Below are 21,202 nucleotides of genomic sequence, written 5' to 3'. Positions count from 1 at the left end.
CATGGTTTTCATCATATTTCTCTATACTCTATCAATGCCATGATAGATGTACGAATGGGAGAATGAGAGAAGATGTAACCCTGAAGTTTTTGTTCTCTTTTGTTGTTGAAGAGGCAAAAGTATGCAGCACCCGTTCGGGAATTTGCTCATTGTTTTTGAAGGATCTTGCCCACCGCCAGCCTCACGCATTGCTCCGAATAACGTGAAGACAACATATGACCCCCCCCCCCCCCAAACCCGTGAGCTGGTTGTATGACATCCTCATCTGTTTGTCTTTCAAGACATTGTTGTTTTATTTATCTTCAACAGTCTGTATTTGCTTCGGCCTCAAACCAAACATTGAATTGTCTCCACTGCTGCCGCTTTGACCCAAATTCATCTGATGTGATCTCAGATGCTTTTGATGCGTCGTGATTTGCCCGTCCCAACCGATCACTGTCTGACCTTGTTGGCGCAGACATCACCCAATCAAAAAATGAAGAAAAAAAACAACACACATGAAGAAAAGCATTTCAAATATACCTTTGAGAGCCTATGTCTTTCTTAAATAATGCACCCGCGTCTGCTCAGAGCCTCCGGAGACACCGATCCAAAACCGAACGCAGGGAGAGACCACGGAGATGCCTTCCTCCGGTTTGTGTCGTTTCACAAAGGCAAAAGCCATCACCGTGATAATCGGCTTCTTCATCCCGCGCCGTATCAGCCGTGCTGCATGTACCTCAGACCGGCGCGCTGGGATAAGAGGGAAGTGTCAGGCGTCTCTCCTGCATGGTTAAAACTTGATGAAGCTGAACACTCTAAAAGCAGCAGCGGCTCCCTGGCGGCGCGGGCCGTGACTCTCCGGCCATTAGCATAACGTGTTCGCCGATGGGAAGATCAAGAAGGAGACGGGACTCTAAAGACGTGTGGCGCTCTGGAAACCTTTGATCCAGGGAACTTTTTAATAATGCTCAAACAGAGTTGCCCATTATTTCACCTCTTAACATGTTCAAGAGCTCCAGTGATCTATATTCATAGTTTTACTGACTACATTCATCATAAAAGGCGCTGCTCATCACTGTCACTGCGATGTAACGGTTATTATAATGTGGGTAGTAGAAAGTGATTGAAACATTTGTCAACCGTGTGTTTGTGGCCTTTCAAACGCACACTTTGCCTTCCGTTGCTCACGGTGACAAACGCACAGACTTCACTTCAGAGGCCCCACTCGGAACGTTGTAGTGACACATGTCATTTGTCCGAGGAATGAATGAGAACAAACGAACCGTTAGAGAATCAATTTGTGCGTGAAAGACGGGCGTCTGGTCCCACTATCTTACAATAAAGAGAAGAAATAACAGAGAGGCAAATGTTAAAATACTTTGACTTCATGCTTCACGTGAAGAACAGAAGGATTTTGGCCCAGCGACTCGATGCTGACTGTATAACTCGCTCCGTTAAAAGAGACAAAAGCAGCAAAACAGATATCAATATATATACGAGGGCCTTGCTGAAAAAAGTAAAAAGTTCCCACTAAGCTGCATCTCATGGAGTTAAAATATGCATGTGTGTTTGCAAACTTCTACTTCACGGGGAAGACGCCCGCTGAAAGAACGATGCAAAGATAATGCAGCTCGCTTCCCGTGCAAAATGTGTTTGGTCAGCGAGCAGCAGGGAGAGAATGGAGATATTGTCTCAAGCTTCCGTCGGCTGTGTGGCGCATCCTTCCACAAACACCGGCCCCTGCGTGTTTACCTGCACTGTCTGCAGGGTGTGCTGATGCATAACAATGCCGGCGTGTGCGCATTCATGTATGTTGTGTCAATGTGAGCGTGTTCAATCCCTGAAGCTGTAGCCACCTCTTATCTCCAGCACCATATCTCATCTTTTGCAAGAGGACTGCTGTGACCTAATCTAACACTGCCTCTAGGTGTGTGTGTGTTGGCTGCCATGTGCCTCTGCCCAGTCTGACCTGCACGGCCATCTGACAGGAACCCGGCTGTCATCCTTAACAGCCCCAGTTCAGAGGCACAGCAACGAAAAAAAGCTCCTGAAAGACAAAAATAGGAAGCTTCCCATCATCGCCTTGACCAATCGCTGCTCCTCGCCGCGGCAATGGAACTGGGCGGGGCGGGAGTTGGGAGGAGTGAGCGAGTGAATCGTAGCGTGGAGTCAGATGAACCCAGCATGGCGCTGAGGTAATTGCATATTCTCCCTCCCAAAAACGCACACACACACACACACACACACACACACACACACACACACACACCTTCACGCGCACATAAAAGTCTCATTTTGAACAAGAGAGAATGCACTGCCTCTTATGGGATTGATTGCGTCACATGGCTCGACTCCCTGAGTTAAACCCCCCCGTGCGTGTGAATGCATTGACCCCGTGTCGCGTTCACGTCCAGCTGAGAACTCGTGAGCGAGCCAATTTCGATTTCCAATCACGTGAAAGCCGTTCAGTGGCGTTGACCTTTGATATCGCAGAGGGGTTAATGATGGACTGATGCATTCTGGGACCACTCAAAAAGTGTGCCCGCCTGAGAACGGCTGGTATGTAAATGCTGTCGGCCTCTGGCGGTCCAAAGGGCGCCGCGAGGAAGAAGGGATTGAAGAGAAGGGGATGGAGGACGAGGAGGGGGATTTCGATCGAAGCAGCGTTTTAGCTCAGGTCAACTTCTGAACAATGATGACTTAATATTCTTTGTTTTTTTTCCCCTCACGCTCCCTGTCTCATTTACAGGAATTTTTTTCTTTCAGCGGGTCGGGAACCACATTTCCAACATCTCACCAGTGAGCCGGAGCCTCTTCTCGGGGCCGAGGTTACAGAGACTTCTAACTCAGAAGCACTACTGGGCCGCTCATTTCCTCCCTCCTACTATACTGTGCAGGAGCCACATACACAACTGATGGATTGAATTAGACACAGACACACACCCCCTCATCATCCATTAGAACAGATGCACATTTCCTGTGGACGTAACCCCACCAGGCGGGCTGCATTTTAGCCCGTGCCTTTCGAAGCGGGTAAAAAAACATCTAGTTTAACGGTAGAGTTGGAAGAAACGCTGTTGTTTTTTCCAACAATAATTCTGCCATCATCTCAGCTGATTAAACACTGATTCCAGGCATCAGGCAAAATCTAAAGAGCACAAATCACTAGTTACAATCGCGTCCTTGGATCGGGGGCCGTGACACGCTGATCCTTTTTTTTACGGAAAAGAAGGAAGATAAAATCACAGTAGATGGACTTTCGCTTGAGTCTCACTAACAGCCCACTTGCTATCGTCTACCTCTTTGTAGTGAAGCGGTGGGAGACAGCTGAGGGGGATGAGAGCTGTCTCACACCAGTGGGGGATGTCAAGGCCAATACACATGGGGAGGGACTCACACTGGATGCCTTGTTTTCCTACCAGAGTGCGTATGTGTGTGTGTGTGTGTGTGTGTGTGTGTATGTGCATGTGTGTGTCTGTGTGTGAGACATGAGCTCATTCGCTATGAAATTCCACATGTGTGCAGCACGCGTGTGTGTGTGGGGAATACAAGTGACTGAATTTCAGTGCCCTGCAGTCATTTGATACACAACCCATTTCTCCCATACGTCAAGCCAGAGACGTGTGCATGAAGTAAAATACATGAGCTGTGCTACAGTGCGTGTCTGTGTGCGCTAGCAGGTGTATCAGGGGGGTTAAAAACACACTTAACTCTATTCTTATATATATTCTCATATATATATATATATATATATATATATATATATATATATATATGTGTGTTAATGCCTTTGCATAATAATACCCCATTAAGACTAAAGCAATATGCGATTAAGATGTGCATTTTAACCCTAACCGTGACCCTGACTAAGTCTCTGACCGAATATACATTTATTAATGAAATGCAACACACACACACACACACACACACACACACACACACACACACACAGCAACCCCTAATTATGGAGTCCCTGAGTGTACTGGGGGTGCACGGCACCCAGGTTAGAAAAACATGTTCAGCTGAGCGAGTACTGCCTGCTGGCCTACTAATGGGCAACCTCTGACATTTCTCACAGGACTTGTGTCTTTGCGTCCATCAGACAGACTACTACTAGTAACACAACATGGAACCGGTTCAAATAACCCAATATCAGTTCCACCAAAGCGTTGAGATGCACACTTGCGTATGCTGAGCGCCATCAGGAAACACACAAATTAACTTTCTTTCCCTCCAAACAATCCCCCCCAAAAACAGCTCAATTGTAGTCAATCGTTGCCTCTTCCTATTCCTCGGTCTCATTATGGAGATGAGCGAGAAGGCAGATGTGCGAGGTTGCTGCAATACTAAGCACGCTGTCTGTTCTCCTCACACACACACGCACCCGCACGGTGTGTGGCTAAAAAACCCAAAGGGGTTGTGTTGTAATGGCGAGATAAAATGCACGCGGAGTGAAAAAAAAACAATATATGAACGAAGCCAGCCGCCAGGGGAAGTTAATTTCCCTCATTTGCACAAAAGTCCTTCTTCTTTTCTCCTGTCATTCCTTCTCGCTGAGAGACAGGTGCAGGGGACAGAAAGCCACATCCAAGAGGAAGACAAATGCTGCATGTGCTGCATGTATCTGCTGCTCGCCAGAGCTGCAGCACGGCTGCAGAATTCAATGACAGCTCGGAGGAAAAGCACGCTCGCTCTGACCGCCGCACTGATGAATTATATTTCCAAACTGGACGGGTGGTTAACTGTGCGGCTGACCGGCTAAGCCTTAATTGTATTTCCCCTATCCGCTTAGTAATGATAGTGTGCGTTTGTGTTCTTATTTCATTAATGTTTTTATAACTGCGTGCAGCTGGAATGTTTATATGTACTCAGACACGGAGCGCCTTTAAAGATTAACAGGCATGTATGGCAGGGCTGGTGACCAGGGTCGCGTTGGGTGATATATCACGGTTTTTTATGCATGTAAATGCATTGAGATGCTTTAAGAGATGTTTTCTTGTTGGTATCCAGGAGAGAAACAAATCAAACGAATACAGTTTGATTTGAAGATGTAAAGATCTTAAAGTGCGCTCTCTCGCAAGACGTTGATTTAATGTACAATATGTGTACAGCCGTACATTTACGTAGAAATAACCATCGATATAATTAAGAAGGACTTTTCCTTCAGGTTTGAGGAATGCGAGTAGGCGAGAGTAGTTATTGTAGAAAAGTGGCCCGGGATCTAATTAAAACATTGTGCCTAATATGTACATTTGTGCAGCGATAAGGGTTTTGTGTGCTTTGTGTCTCTGCCTTGAGGAATAGTCAGGAGTCAATGCCTCGTGTCCCCGTGGCTCACTGGCTGCTTTGTGCTCACATGGATTACACCATCGCTCATAGGAGGAGAAGAGCAGCAGTCCTCATCTCAGAACCCTCAGTATAAGCACACATAACACTCACATACGTCTTTTAACCTACGTATCTGTTTTTATTGTTTCATTATGCTTGTTTATCTTCCTCTTATTTCCTTGTATCTTATTCTGTATCGCAGCAAGGCAAATTCCTGTATGTGTAACATACGTGATTCTGATTCTTCTAATGTGCAGCGCTGTGGCATATGATACGCTGTCCCTCCACTTACCCAGCTAAAGAATACTTATTCTCTGTCTTCTACACTTTGTATTTCTCTTTGTCTCAATATCTTCTGCCCTCTGCGTGTCTCTGCGATCATAGGAATCTCATAGCAATCAGCAGGCTATTCACACACACACACACACACACACACCCGCGCATAAATAGTGTTGCTGACATGCTGCTGGGCCATGTGTCAGTGTGTTGTAATTGTGTCCATTGGAGCAGAATACACACACACACACACACACACGCGCGCGCGCACACAAGTTGTGGTTGACGTCAGGGTCTGCAGGTCCAGAAGTCAAATGGAAGGAGATGACACCAAACACTCTATGCAAAAATCTCTCCACTGTGTGTGCGTGTGTGTGCGTGGGCGTGCGTGTGTCTGCGTGTGTGTGTGTGCGCGCGTGCGTGTAAGCGTGTGTGTCTGTTCACAGGATGGGTGAGAACTCCAGCTCGCTGCAGATGGAGTCACCATACGAACAGTGAACTGACTGCTCACCAGAATGGAAGTTGAGAGGGAGGAAGGGGGGAGTGTGTGTGCGGGGGGACGGGGGTCTACTGAGAGATTCCATGGACACCACTAGCTGCACATCTGGTTCCCATGACAACTGCCATTATATGTATGGGTAACAGTGCTTCCCCCACCAAACACTGCACAAACATGCATCTAGTATCTCACAATTACAATGTGTGTTTGTGTGCCTCCATGTGTGTGTGTCTCTCTAACATTCACACATGTGCGTGTGTGTGTGTGTGTCTCAGGGTCAGGTTGTGGGGGGGGGGTTCGGAATGGATAGTTTCCTGCCTACCCCGTGTATGAGCCTCCAAGGAACGCACACTAACACATGCACACAAATTTGCCACGCACACACAGCAACACAAATCACAAAAACAGACTCACAGACGTAAAAGTTGGAACCAAACGGGATGCGTGTGTCTTTGCGTGCGCGTCCACACATCCACAAGGTTCAACTGCAATCTGCCTCGAGCTGAGTGAAGAAAAACAAGAAGCAAGGGGGGACCAGAGAGTACGAGCGTGTGTGTGTGTGTGTGTGCGTGCGTGTGTGTGTGTGTGTGACAGAACGACAGAGAACAAGAGAGCACTGAACTGCAGCTGCAGCCGCTGCCCGCGCACAGAACAGCGACACACGCGGCGTGCGCGGCGCGGGACGGCGCTCTGTGACCTCAGCGCCTTAATTAGGGGACACACTAACTGGGCTAATGGCAGCGGATCACGCCGCGATGCTGCTCGCCAACGCGCCGACACGGCGAGCCACTTATTTCCCTCTAATTGCACGACCCGACAGTGAAACCCGTCCCACCGGTTAAGCCAGTTTTGTTTTTTTGACACCCGACAATTATATCGGCGCCTACCCGTCCCCGATTAAGAGGACAACAAAAAGAAAAACAGAGTGACAACTTAATATAATTTGCCGCTGCGTTAATGAGAAGGAACGCGTCGACATGCGAACAACATGGAGTGCTCATTCAAAGCGATGTTTGGTCCGTAATTACTTCCAATTAATGAGGGAGTCGTGAGGGGGGTCCGGGGGGGGGGCGGCGTTGGGCTCTCACCCGTCCCTCCGCACCGCCCAGATATGGACTAACTATTAATTAGCTCGCGTGGAGTCGTACTGTCGACTGTTTTACGCTGTTGTTTGTCCCGCTAATATCATCCGCTGTGTTTCATTCCAGATCCTCTGCACGCTGGGAGTGACTTTTCATTGTTTGAGTCCTTTCTCTGCAAACTAGCAAATGAGAAGTCGCCCTGAATACGGACGCGTGTGCAGCGTATTCACAAATGAATGAATTCATTTTTTTTTAATGCTCATTGGGCGCAATGAGGACGTTTTAACGTGGAGCTGAAGCGTAGCTTGCGATACCCGCGATCACTCCTCTCTAAAGAGCCGCTGATCCCCACGAGGTCCGCCGTCCGGCAGTAACCTGCGCCAACCATCGGCGGCGAGTCGCTCGGGGACAAATCAAAGGCCGCCGCGCTGTCCTAACAGTGTCAACAATCCCTCCGTGTCCTCGGGAGTGAAAGACAAACAGCGCCGGCCCACCGCTCCCTCTGCGGCTAATAATTATTTTTTCTCTTTCCCTCTGCTTGTAACGTGTCTGGGCAGATCGATACCGGGGGGAGGCCGTGGAGACGTGAGGCGAGTCCTGGGTGAGAACGCCGTGAAAGACGGATGTTTTGGACTCCTTTGGCTTCCACCACTACTTACTGAGGCAACGAGACAGGCTTCCCCGACTGAGATAGAGCGCAAATCTGAAGGCTGTGTGTACTTTAAAAGGGCATCAAACTATCCTGTTGTTGATAAAGTCAAGGCTGAACCCCCCCCCCTCTCTCCCCCCTCCCCCCAACAGTGGGCTAACAAGCTGCTATCTGTTCTAAAATGAAACCGCGCTCCTGGAGAGGCAGCGTTACAGTGAACCCTTTGATATCTTGATGCGGGACATCCTCAGCCCCGGTGCCCCCGCCTCGCCCGAAAAAGACCATGTGGATGTTTTGCCGCCGTTGTGTGAAATCTATGATGTGAAATGATTTAATTAAGATAGCCCGCGGAGCCATCATTTATTCTGCCGCTCTCCGAGTTAGGCTTACCGTCAAGAACACAGAATAAATTACAGGAGGGTTGTATGTCTGTGTGTCCGTGTGTGTGTGTGTGTGTGTGTCTTTCACCTCCCACATCCGACGGGGCAACGGGTTCGCAGCGCTTAGTTACCGTCTGATACGAGAGGTATTGCTCTCAAAGTGTGAGTGAGACCGCGGGCACTTTTGTTTCTGGCGTCTCACCATTTTAGACCAGATCAAACATCTGTCCAGGAGTTTATTTTGCCTGTCGGTAAGGAGCATCCTCTGAGGAACACTGTCGGTGACAAAATGCCAAATTGAGCGAATTGCGGCTGCTGCCAGGCGCGTGATGCCGGGCGACAGTCACAGAGGACCAGCGAACTGTCCGGAGCTCTGTTCCTCATCACGCTCTCCTGTCTGCCCACTGTTCAGTCACCTGAGGATGCGATGGGACGAATTGGAGGAGCAGCCCGCTGAAGTCTTTCTAGAAATGAATCTATTCTGTGTCCTTGTTCAAATACAGCTTGATCTGGCATAAGCCACACGGCATGAAAACCTGGTTAAGCAATAATCCTTTCGCAGATCTCTGCTTGAAATCTGGCACGGCTCGAGTTTAATACTGAAGGCTCCTCTCTAAGCCCCTAACTAGTGCACTAACATGACTCCTCTGGATGTGGACAACGAGGGGGCCTCATTCATCAAGCGTTGCTCGCTGTCAACCCCTCTTTCCAAAGTCCAATGCTAATCCCTCCAGCTACGGAGGTCTTTGGCCAAACACGCCACGCCTGTCTCATTATCAGGAGACGGCGATAATGAGGGCGGCCTGAGCCCAGCAAGTGCTGCTTTCAGCTTTCTAAGAGAGGGCCTGATTAAAGGCTCCTTGGTGACTTTTGTCACTTCAATGGGGAGGATTCGGCAGCCATTTGAGAGTCATCTTGTACATAGTTTTGCCTATGTTGTGCCGAAACGCCCTCTATATAAATGTCTTTACTTTAAAGGCTCCAACCTGGGGTATCTTGTGCATGATTTCCTGTAATGAAGCAGCACTGAGGGCAGGTACAGCAGAACTAGGCCTGTTCCTTTTGGATCGTATTTGACTAATGCTACGATGCCCCTCCATTGGTCTAGATCACCGGGCGTCTCCAAAAAGTGGCCTACGGTCTTATTTGGGCCAACTGTGATTGTCTTACTAATCTCTCCAGCGTTAAATGACCTGGAGAAACGGCGTCCCACGGGGCCGGCTTACACCGCTGATTGGAGACTTTTCCATTTGTGTTTCTTGGCATATTAAAACATCGTAGGCTGCTGATGTAAAACCTGCAGGACCTTCGGAAATGTAATTATGGCCTTGAAGCAGCTTTTAAATGGTTGACTGGCGCGAAAACTAACCGGGCCTCTCAGATGGCAAAAAACTTGAATACGTGGGGAACGAGTGCATCAATGAGCGGAGGGTTTGGGGGGTGCCGGGGTGTTCAATGGGAGACAGAACTCGGCTACACACTGTTTCCATTTTACCAGTGGAGAGACAAACCTTTTAGTGCAACATTGGCGTGAGTTATATTCCTCCGTCAACTTAATTTAATTTGCTACTAAAACAAAAGCATAAATAGCGGATGTGAAAAGTGTACCAGGCACAAAAGACACAGAAATACACATCCTAGCCCGCTCCTCAGGTGTTCGAGCACAATTATTTCTTGAACGCCGCGGCCATTTTCCATCGACAGCGAGCAGGCTTTGGTCCAGACAAACAATCACATTCAGCGGAAAACAGCCTCTAATTTGTTACTTTCCCATCCCGGCTTTTTTCTTTTTAAAGCATAACATCTCTGGCGAAACGCTTCGTCCAAATAAGCTGCCCTATGGGGCACGAGGCCGAGCAATTACCAGAAACCCCCTCTGTGGCCTTGTGTCCCTTTCATCAGCTGGCCAGCTGGGATCATCACAAGCATTTTCTCCCCCCGTTTTCCCCTCATGAAACTTCAGGCTTCTTTGCCACCAGCGCGGCGATAACACACCTTCAGATCTAGCGGGAGTCCATCCCTGCTGCCTGTCATGAGCAGTAAAACAGGAATCAAACACTCACTCACTGACAAATATTCATGAAAACAGATGTTTTCCTCCAATTAAAGCCTGCCACAATCCCCTGTTTTGGAAATAAATTGTTTCTTTATGTTTTCATTTTAATCAACAGCTCCTTTAACGGGACCAGAAAGCCGCTAAAAACTATTGGGGAAAGATTGATGATATGTACGGGATGTAACGGCGTGATGCTGCTGCTCCTGGCTCAGGTAACACAGACTCCTCAGAGAAGGGGAGAGGAGGTGAGAGGAGGTGAGAGGAGGGGGGAGGAGAGGGGGGATTATCCCATTAGGCTCTATCAGAAGGGGCTGTGAACGCCGCTGTGGTAACAGGTAGTGAACATCAGCCCGACCAGCCGTGCGGCGCGAGATCAAATCAAGTCATCAAGAGATCCCTCTCACATCAAAGCCCCGGGCAGAGCCGGCCGCGCGCCGTCCATACCAACCCGAGCCGAGGCAGCCAGAGAAAAACGGTCTGGCACGCCTCCTCAGAAGGCAGGGAGTGCGCCCTGCGTCCAAGGTCGTCGTTCGCAGGTACGGCGGTCAACGGGGGCAAGAGGCGGGAAAAACGAAAAAGAAAGAAAGAGAGGGGACTTACCATCAGGAGGCTGGGGCGGCGTGAAGTGAGGGGGCTTGTCTGAAAGAGATAAAACAAAAGAGGAAGGGTCTTATTTTAGTTCCCGGGGGTGTGAGCAGGGTAATTGAGTCGCTACACAGGAAGACACACATGGCGCCAACAGGCCTGGCTGTTCTATCTAACACAGGGCGGTGCAGTGAGCTGCAGCAGCCCCCCTGCTGAGTTTTTTTTTAAATCCCGCACTGGTGAAGACACACAGAACAGAAGTGAAAAACATACTCGCTTCCCACCCCAAAGCAACCACATGTAGAATGAATCAGATGGTCTTTCGGTCCCCCCCTCTCCCTTCAATATATCAAATGACATCATGCTACTCCCTTCAACCCCCGGCAGACGATGACATAATGTCGGTGGGCGCCATAAAACAAGACCTGTAGTGTCAGATGTCTGCGTATTGGGTAACTCTCGGGGGGGAGATCTCGTGAAACCAGAGTTCTTGGCCGTTTGTCGACACCTTTGACCCCTGAAAACCAGGTGGATCTCGAGCAGGAAAGGTAGATCCATCACTGCCAGTGCATGTAAGAGAAGGCGCAGAGAGAACAGGCGGTTTGCTTTGCCTTTGTTTGGCAGGAAAATGGGGGATGAAGCTAGTCACCAAACGCAAAAACCCCAAAACGCCAGAGAGAACAGCAAATCTTTACATTTGACAGGACGGAACCCGGCCGCCTCTGCTCGCGGAACGATTCATCACCCATTCGAGTCGTGCTGTATTGGTGTATCTGCCAATAGCTTGACAATCATGCAAGGTGTATACGGATGCCACGGACAGTGGATGATACAAAGCTACAAGCGCAGTAGGAAGAATTACTGCGTATGGCTTTCTGACACGAAACCAAAAAGCATATGGTCTCTCGGTATCGGTGACACCATTTACCAGGCAACTCCGCCAAACGGAAAGCCTCTTACGAACCAGTAAAACGTCTCCCAAGATGCAGATTGGATTTTAAAATTCAGGTGTACTGAAACCAGAGCCTTGGTGGTGGGTGGTGGTCTGTTTGAGAGAGGAAGAAGTAAACGAGGAGAGGGGAGACTGTTGCTTGGGGTGAATAATAAAGGGTTGGCAGAAGCAGTTCCCAGTCAGTCATGATGGTAAATGATTTACATCTGGTGACGGGGAAGTGGGGGGGGGGGGTTTGGGAGAGCGAGAGGGAGGGAGAGAGAGAAAGAGACGGGCGACGCAAACCATTTTGTCACATTTCCATAATGAAAGGACAAGATACGGTCTGCCCATAAACACATCAGCCGTTCCCCGTCTCCCTTTGCACCTGGCGGAGCCCCGTGAGTTGCCCGTGTGCATGTCATCACTCACCCGATATCTCCAACCAATCAATACGTGTCCGGCGGTGACATTTAGCCATGTGCGGGATGAACACCGAATGTGCCTCATCTCCAACCCCCCTATTGGAGTGTAGTCACACGCGGTGTGTGGGCTCTGTTGGCAGGCGGTAATGGTTATGGTGTTTGGACATGCCTCACGTGTGGTGACAATGGAACGAATATGAGGTTACGCACCTCCCGACCCCCCCTCCCCCTCCCCCTCCTCCCTCCCACACACCCGTCACCACCGCAAGCGCTATGACCACTATCCACCACCAAGCTGTCCTTGTGGCTTCAGCAGCATAGAAGAGCACCTCGCCACCCTCAGCTTCCTCGCACGTTTCCTTCCCCCCGCCCCGCTGAGGGCCGGCGCTTGTCCCTCTTTAAATGCGTTTCCGTTGGATCTACGACTGGAATGGATTCCATAACGTGGCGCCGATGCCACGGAGGTGATAGAGGGACACTAGGAAGAGAAGTGGTGTAAAGAGGTGCTTCTAATACCACAGGGGACTTTGCCTTGTGTGCGAAGTCAGAGGAATCAACCGCCTGTACGGTGCTGCTGGAATAGCACTTCAACCCACGAACCTGACAATAACTAGGCCTTTTTCTTATGATCGCGGGGCACAAGTCTCACAGAGCTAATAGCCCCACTTCCGAGAGTTCTTCCGAGGGACTGTTGCCTTTCGCACAGCCTGAAGACGGCAGGCGGAGTCTCTGAGAGGCAGGATAAGTCCTTCAGACTTGACACATGTGAAATGAAACCTAGAAGGGGGTTTAACAGAAGAAAGAAATAAAATACACTCAAGCATTTACCTCTCTTTGACCCAAGAATCTACCGTGACAGCCGTTGTCCAAACTGAGCCCCGCAAAGCTCGCGCTCTCAATGCACCACTGACAACGCACAACATGCAGCGGGGGAGGAGGGGGTGAGGCTTTCGGGGGCCAAAAGGCAGCTTCGCATCCCTCAAAGGCATTTCGTTGCCATTTAATTCTTCCTCTTTGCAGCCCAAAGTAAATGCCAGGTCTTTCGATGGGAGATATGAAGCCTTTACGCTCACATAATAAGGTTGTGGGGGTGGGGGGGGGCTTTAAACGCCCTACTTCACGTGCAGATAAGGCTGCAGAGTCAGCTCGCAAACTAATTCATTTCCCTCCTAAATTCTGCACAAAAACGACTTTTCCGTCGCTTCGGTTTCAGGGTTAGTATTCTTTTGCCAAACAGCGACCCCGTATCAAAGACACATTTCTGAGTGATCAGTTGAACCAACGTACAGTTGTTGAGGAACAGGAGCACCGCGAATCCCAGGGTGGACATGGCCAGCAGGATCAGACAGATGTTGCAGGGGATCATGAAGTAGCGCACCACCAGGGACACCTTGTGCTGGTACCTGCGGTCCTGGTCCTGCGGCGGTGGCGAGGGATAGTGGCACCCGCTCATGCTCCACTCCAACGACCCCCTCCCCTCCAGGGCGGAGGAGAGGGCGGGACGTGGAGGGCGACGAGGGGTGCCGCCCAAGGACCCGTTGGAAAAAATGATGGCGACGGGGTGAGGGCCCGAGGGCGAAGATGAAGATAAAAGGAAAAGAGGGGGGTGGGAGGGGGGGCGATTAATGGCCGGTGTTCCAGCTGCTGTTCCAGCTGTGCACCGTGGCGAGGACCCGGCAACCGTCAGAGAATGGGGGCAGTAAGCTTTCAGTGGTTTCCACGCAACGCATTTTGAGAGATAATAACATCCATTTGAGGAAAGACGGGAGGGACAGAAACGTTGGACTCCTACAGCCCCCCACCTGTCCACACAACCTCCATGGTGCTGTTCCCTCCGGGTGGGTGGGGGGGGGTAATGTGCTTTCAATCTGTGAGCGTTTCCGTGTGTGTTGTGAAGTGGATTATACTTACAGTGAGAACACGTGTGTGTGGATTTAAGTGGGCGGTGGTAATGTGTTTGTGAATGTGCGGGTGGGGAGATGAAACGTGCGCATCGGTAAGTGGGCCTGTTTTCCACTTGTCCGGGAGAAAAAACACCGACAGTAAATCCACAAATGAAATCCTCTCTTTTCTACCCAGTGACCCCGACTGGTAATTAGGTGGACTCAAAAGGGGGGGCTTGGGTGGACACGTGTCACAAGTATTTCCATCAGAGCTTCGTCTCCAGCCTCCAAGTGCCTGCTGAAACACAACTGCCTGTTTTTTTGTATCCACTGCAGACCGGCTCCTTTCGGCTCCTTTCGGCTCGCGGTCCGTTCCGATCCCGACGGGGGTGATTAGCGGGCCGGCCGGACAGCAGCTGGCTGCCGCTCGCTAGTCCGCCTCCTCCGGGCGCACACTTGTTTCCCCCTTGAGTGACAGCCGCTCTTCCGGTTCAATAAGCTTTTCCAGCGGACCAATCTCCTGGAACGGGTGGAGCAGCTACTCCCCCCCCCCCCTCCCCTGTCACACCCACCCAGCCCGCCGGTGCGCCGGCACCGAAAAAGCAGGTCAGAGGAGGTGCGCGTAGATGGGGAGGAACAAAAAAAGTTGGGAGAGGGGAAGGAAGGTAATCCCCACTCGATGCCGTCGCTCCGTCTCCCCCCGGCCCCACAAAGAAAAGCACGGAGACGATCTGAACGGATGAACCGGTGGAAAGAAAGGGGATCAGAAATCAGAGAAGGAGCTCGAGGGGGAGATTTGTCGGGCTTTCTTCCCTTGTATCAGCACCACGTCGGAGAATCCCACCCAGAGCAGGAGAGGTGGAGGTTCTCATGGACCGAGGTGGGTCTCTCTCTCTCTCTCTCTCTCTCGCTGTGGTTCGTCGCCTCTCTTTCGCGCGCTGTCCTCCAGCATCCAGTCAGTCTTGTCCTGAGTCCAGAGGTGCTCGCGGTCGCGCTCGCCTCCGACCTGTCACTGGCAGCCAAAACAACAAACGAGGCTCCGGGTGTTGAGCGCGCGCCTAATCCCCAGTCAGCAGGTACACTGGTCCCAGTGTCAGCGCAGCCAGCTGAAGCAGAGAGGACTGAGTCAATGAGCGAACTCTGCAGCCAGACACGGCGATACGGAGAGGGAGGGAGGGAGGGAGAGGGAGGGGGGGGGGGAGTGAGGAGGAGGTGCTGGCAAAAAGGAAGAGCAGCTCCTGACACCACTTTTCTTTTCTTTTCCTTTCCCCCTGTTGGAGAAAAGAGCAGCGGCGTGTCGCTGGTTCCCAAAGCAGTCTCCTCTCTCAGCCGCTCGGCCAGCGCAACGGATGAGCGCATAATGAAAGGGGGAGAGAGAGAGAGCGAGAGTAGGGGGTTGGGGGGCGTGGTGTTGTAGGGGGGGGGGGGGGGGGTAGGTTCGAGGGGCCGTCTTTAACAAAAGGCGGAGGGGAGGAGGGGGCTGGAGTTGGATGAGGGAGCAACAAAAAAGCGAGAAAGAAATAAGCGAGAATAAAGGCATTGGGGAGCAGTACGCCAGGCCTGTCAGTGTGTGTGTGTGTGTGTGTGTGTGTGTGTGTGTGCGTGTGTGTGTGGAGGGGAGGGGGTTTGGGGCAACAGTGCAGCAGCAACACAAAAGAGTGCTACAGTCTTGTCAACCAACTCCCCCATTTGTTTATAGCCTAATCAAAAGAAAGTCTCTTCCACAAGAGTTGGAGAATTTTCACAAGATTTAATGAGGCAAACTGGGAGAAAATAGGGGATGAGGAGGGGGGGGGACACACTGAAGTCAACCACGTATCGAGTCTCTCCAAACATCTTTTTTTTGGGCCGCTATGTGCCACCGGTGCAGAAAGAAGCCACGGAGACGCCAAAAAGCATCTCATGACGAGTAGGAACAGCTGGATCCCCCCCGCCGTTAAATAACACGGCGAAATAAGTCATGTTAAAAAAGCAGATCCGGCAAAAGATGTGAGGCGGAAAGCCTTTGCCTCTTTTTCGTAGCATGTAACACGACGGCCTTTTCCGAAGCGTTCATCGTTGCCCCTCCAACGTGGTAATGAGGTTAGAGCGCCGCGACCCTGCGTCAATATCTACTTTGAACAAGCTCGACGGCAGCAGGCGCCAGATGCAAGGCGGTGTCTACCGTCAATTATTTACATGTCTTTTTTTCACTCCCGCTATCTGTGTCTCCAACCCCCCCCCCCCCCCCCATCCGCCCCATTGCTTCACACAAGGATGCGCACACACACAGTGCATCCACAGACGGATTGCATGAGTGCACACGCAATTGGCTTTTCCCTCTAATAGAAACACAAACACGTGGCAAAATGGCTCCGTCTTTTGGTGCCTCTGTTCCGCTCACACAACTTGACACACACACACACACACACAAACACACACACACACACACACAGGTAGGTGAGCGCTCTCTTCATCCCAAAAGTAATTTATCTCTTTGGACAGTGTGCTCATTCCCAGGCTTAAGTTGAGCTCTGTGGGGGAGACTCTTAACAGAAGGGGAGCCAGGTTTTTCTACTCCCCGCCGGGGGTCGTAAGTTCAACCCCCCCCCCCCAATCATCAGATGGAATAGCACACATCCAGAGGTGCCTCCCCCTGACACACAACCCCAGAGTCCACGTCAGCTCTCACGTTGCATAACAAAACCTCATTGATTGGACCGAACGGGATGAGACAACCAGCTGCTGTGTCTTTTGCCCCCCCCCTCTCCCTCTGTCTCTCCTGCCTCCCTTCCCCACTTCTCTCTCTGACTGTGCCTTTATCCACAGTAATTGTTCTTACAAGGCGGACCTTCCGCCTCGGCCACCGGGTCAGAGCCATGATGACGCACAGGGGGGCAGCGCGAGACGCCAGGTACTCCCAGCAGAGGGCGCCAGGGTGGTGGCGGGGCTGGTGGGTCTAAATGAGAAACCTCTGTGGAACATCAAAGCTCGGTTGCTTTGATCCATTTTTAATGCCACAAGTAGAGCACAAGGTTAACATCTCTCTCTCTCTCTCTCTCTCTCTCTGGAGGCTTTGAAAAGGTAATTTCCATTAAGGAGCCAAAGGAGCCGCTCTTGCTGTTAGTGGTCCGGCAGGAGCAGAAGCTGATGTGCGAGCACATCTGCTTGTGTGTGCGAGCTCCTCTTTATGCTGAGGGTAAGAGATCTGTCTAGTTTCATAACTGATTGACAATGATGCTTCAATCAAGTGTGTGTGTGTGTGTGTGTGTGTGTGTGTGTGTGTGTGTGTGCACGCGTGAGTGTGTAAGAGAGCAGCCCGGCGCACATCCCGGTCTTCTGGATGGCCGGCGTTGATTTGATGGATCGGGGAGAAAACGGCGAGTGCCTTGGCTGAATGGTGATGTTCTGATCGGAAAGGTGGTTATCCTGGGAGACGCACGCGGTTCCCCCGAGATTCCAACTTTTAAAAATCAGCCATAGACGAGGGAGGATCTTCTCATCCAGCTGATGGTCTGACCTCTCCTACGGGCAGCAACGGAAGGACTAAACATCAGAAACATCTTTTCAACATGGAAATGCGGCGCTGATTCGCAGAGGGAGGTGACTGAGCACCCACGGGGGAAACACTATTTCCTGGTTGCCAAAGTAGTACAAAATCATTTCACCTTGATGACATTACAGTGTTGTTGTGTCTCCATCTCATTTTAGACCTTTTTCCAAGAACGCTAGAAGCGAACCGTGGGTCAAGACTGAATGAAGAGAGTCTCTCAATGGACAATCTGTTTCGGGAGAAACTGCTTGCAAAGGATCAATCACTGTAGATTAACACAGCATCACTTCATTACAGCTATCAAAGGCCGTTGCCTTCGCTAATGGCATTAGAGATCGTCCTCTCACGCAGCCCATTGTTAATGTGGGTTTTTATGATGCTGATGAAAAGAAAAGCACAGAAAGAGAAGTCTGTTAAGTTTGAGAAAGGCTTTGGTAATGGACTATTCCAATAGTACGGTAATATCAGCCGTACGTCTCCCGGCTCCACCTGAGAGTTGACACCTACGTCCTGCCAAGCGAGCCATGTAGTCACGAATTAGCCCGACAGCGGTGGGCCCAGTGGGCAACGGCGGGGACACGCTTGCAGGTGGGCCAATTGTCTCGCCGCGCTATTAGGTTGGATCATCATAAGTCAGGCGGCCTCAGACAGCCTCCCAGACTTCCCGGCCGTCGGCCTGCGGGCTGAGCAGCGATAATCCAGCACCGGCATCGGGTTGCTCTGGCAGCATGTGCGTGGCTAACGGCGTTAACCTCTGCTGAGCCGGGCCGCGAGGAAACGGAGCGGGGGAAGAGGCTGAACGAGACGCCCCTAGTGCCTTATCTTGACAGCCAGGCGCCCGATACTAATACAAATGGAGGAAAGAAGCGTCAACGGACAGTGTTTGTTCCACAATCTGTAACCTGAAATTACATTTTAACTCCAAACAGAAGCTACGAACGGGGGTCAACTGGAGGGCAGCACCAGCAGCCAGAACAGCTGAAACGCTCGCTGCCATCCACTTTTCAAATCGTGTTGGGGGAAACTCGACTACAGGGACGAGCGACAAAAGCATTATCCCTGGTTAGGGGTTTAGACGGTGGGGTGGTACCTGCCTTTTGGGGCCGAAGCGCAGGAGCACTGAGTTAAAACAGCACTGCATGTGAGGCTGGTTGGAGTTGTAAAGGGCCAAACAAAACCGCCGTCAATCTGGCTCCCAATTCACTAAAAAACTGACTGCGCTTTTTGACATTTGACATTTTGACATTTGAGTTGCACAAAAACAGTTACAGAAGTTACTAAGACATTTCTCACTTTTCGGCCGCACCGGTTATTTTAAATAACAAAGTCAAAATCCTTCTCTAATAACACATTTCTGACTCAGTGGACAGCGCCGCGTCGATGTGACCGTCAACGGGAGAGCTCCCACATGAAGGCTGCCGCCACTCAATGTGACTCACAAACATGACGCACCGGCCCGGTTTCTGGCGCAGCGTCACGTGTCCGCTCGCCTGAACACAAACAGTCGCGCATAATTCCTGGAGCGCAACATTTGGGTCGAGATGACATTTGGTAGGTGTCTTTCTGGTCAGCACTTCCTGCCCAATCACCAACACCCACAACGATTGAGATACCAGGATGTAATATCGTCCTTGTGACTCTGCCTTTGCAATTATCAGCCCCTGCATTGTACCCTAAATTACTCCAATGGATGGTTTCCGGGTGGCACTTCTCTGTGTGGCCGACGTACGGCGACGAACGTGGCAGCGAGGCAGGAGAGCTACGAGCCCGGAGTCTAGAGCGGCTGGCTCTTGCAGCCTTCGCACGGGAAAGGCGAGGCCGGTGGAGCTGAAGGACGACACAGATGTAGGTCTCTGGCCAAGTGAGCCATCTGTCACGGGGACCAGGCCAAGCTGTGCCGTCACTATCACGCTGAGAAAAGTGGCAGGAGACCTGCGGCGAGCCGTCATTACGGGCAGGTAGCTGCCCTCTGAATGTGGCCCATTCCCAACAGCAGCTTACCGTCCGCTGCCGTAGAGGACATGAAGGTGCACGAGTGTCAAAAGGTGAAAAGTTCGTGCTGCTTGTTCTCAATCCTTTAGATATTGTCTTGATCTGAACCTTAAAAGATATTTGAATTGGTATAAGAAGCCATTCATGTGTCCCAGGTTTGAATAAAAAACAGTTATGAACACAAATATGAGCACTGGAGTGATTTTGCAGTCGGGGGTTCATTCAACTCCAAAGAGCTGATGTTGTATTCACAGTTTGAGAGTTTGTCTGTGATGTGTCGGTGTGACGGCTCAGACTCAAACACGCACCTTAAACCTTAAAGGATTTCTAGTTCTTGTCTCATTTCGTCTCTCTGCATGTATTATTTGATGTCATGAAGCCTCAGGATACAGGCAAATTCTACAGCAAAAAACATTGTTGATATATTTAAGTCGACTGAACGCCAGGCGGTAAATATTCCCTTAAGCCGCTGGTCAACATTTGCTTTGGTAATGTCGGATATTCTGTTGACACCGATCAGAAATGTTGAAATAACCATCTAGAGGGGAGACGTGAGGAAACTCGGAGGAGACACAAGAGAGCTGATGATCTAGACAGCTGATTATCACCCTTCATTGTGTTAACCATTAGTTAATGTGGAGAAAGATCCCACGGCCACGGGGATTCGCCGCTGCTCACAGATGAGGAACTGCGCCAAGACAGGAAGCGGTTCCTCCTTAATACGTCTCTTGCGAATAAAAGCTCTCGGTTACTTAATGAGCCGCATGTCTGAAGCGTTGACTTCTGCTCCATCACAGGCCTTCAAAGAGCAAAGCCCTCGCACTCAACATCAATAACCCTGCTTTTTTCCCCGGAAAAAACAGAATTACAGTTGCCTTCACCTCTGTTTGTCTGCAGCGCGACCGATGACAATTACAAGTATTACACAGTGGGACCCTTTCATTTGCATTTAGAGTAACACACTCTTTTCCTCCTCTCTCGGGCCGTCACTTGGCGTTGGAGCTGGATCCTCTCGGGTGGAGGGCAGAGAGGGAATCCTAATTGGCGAACGAAACCGCCTTTTTGCGTCGCAGCCCATAAATGAAACGCCTATGAATTATTTATATGCCTAATCAGACGGCACGTGCCCGAGTGATTCCCTCAAACAAGACGTCTCCCGTGCTATTCCTTTTTCCCCCCATTAGAGTAAATAATTCTAGTTCCCTTTGGTAAAAGAGCGCAGTCGGACAACGCTGTGTGCTGCATGTAAAAAAGGACTAATGAAAATATGCCGCCTAAATGACGAAATTGCTGTTTTCTAGTTGCAATTACAGAAAGGAAAATGAGTGACCCGCTTGGCACTGCGCTTTGGAGGGGCTCGATGCGGATAAGACTGATAATGTTCAGGTGTGAATGCAAACAGGGGACTCTTAGTATCATCAAGCAGGTGCCAATGAAGACTGATCCATGAAGAATAAATGCAGGTATTCTACAGCGGGTAAACCCCCAAAAACATGAATAAATCAGTCACTAACAGAAACACCGATTTCGGCCTCCAGACGAGACGCGTCGTTCCTCCGGGACCACTGCAACATGGAACAACGCGACGGGTGTAAAGGCGAG

At 50.5% G+C, this 21,202-nt stretch overlaps 1 protein-coding gene and 1 long non-coding RNA gene across 9 annotated transcripts in view; one reads left to right on the top strand and one right to left on the bottom strand.

Annotated features, from left to right (window-relative positions):
* Positions 1-21,202, bottom strand: part of agrn (agrin) — a 186,194-nt gene that overhangs the window by 101,851 nt on the left and 63,141 nt on the right. For 6 of the 8 annotated variants that reach the window (XM_078085420.1, XM_078085414.1, XM_078085426.1 and 3 more), the window contains one exon: positions 10,853-10,891. In XM_078085420.1, the coding sequence (XP_077941546.1) occupies positions 10,853-10,891 (39 nt within the window). Of the gene's footprint in view, positions 1-10,852; positions 10,892-13,480; positions 15,439-21,202 lie in introns of those variants that run through there. The other 2 variants (XM_078085424.1, XM_078085440.1) reach the window with 2 other exon arrangements.
* On the top strand, positions 14,681-19,785 carry LOC120828745 (uncharacterized). Its single transcript, XR_005713583.2, has 4 exons — positions 14,681-14,956; positions 16,885-17,008; positions 17,129-17,658; positions 17,767-19,785. It is a non-coding gene; the product is annotated as an uncharacterized LOC120828745 (long non-coding RNA).

This window comes from Gasterosteus aculeatus, chromosome 2, assembly GCF_964276395.1.
Source record: "Gasterosteus aculeatus chromosome 2, fGasAcu3.hap1.1, whole genome shotgun sequence".
NCBI lineage: Eukaryota > Metazoa > Chordata > Actinopteri > Perciformes > Gasterosteidae > Gasterosteus > Gasterosteus aculeatus.
The sequence above is the reverse complement of the archived record's forward strand: the minus strand, read 5'-3'. Positions and strand labels throughout refer to the sequence as shown.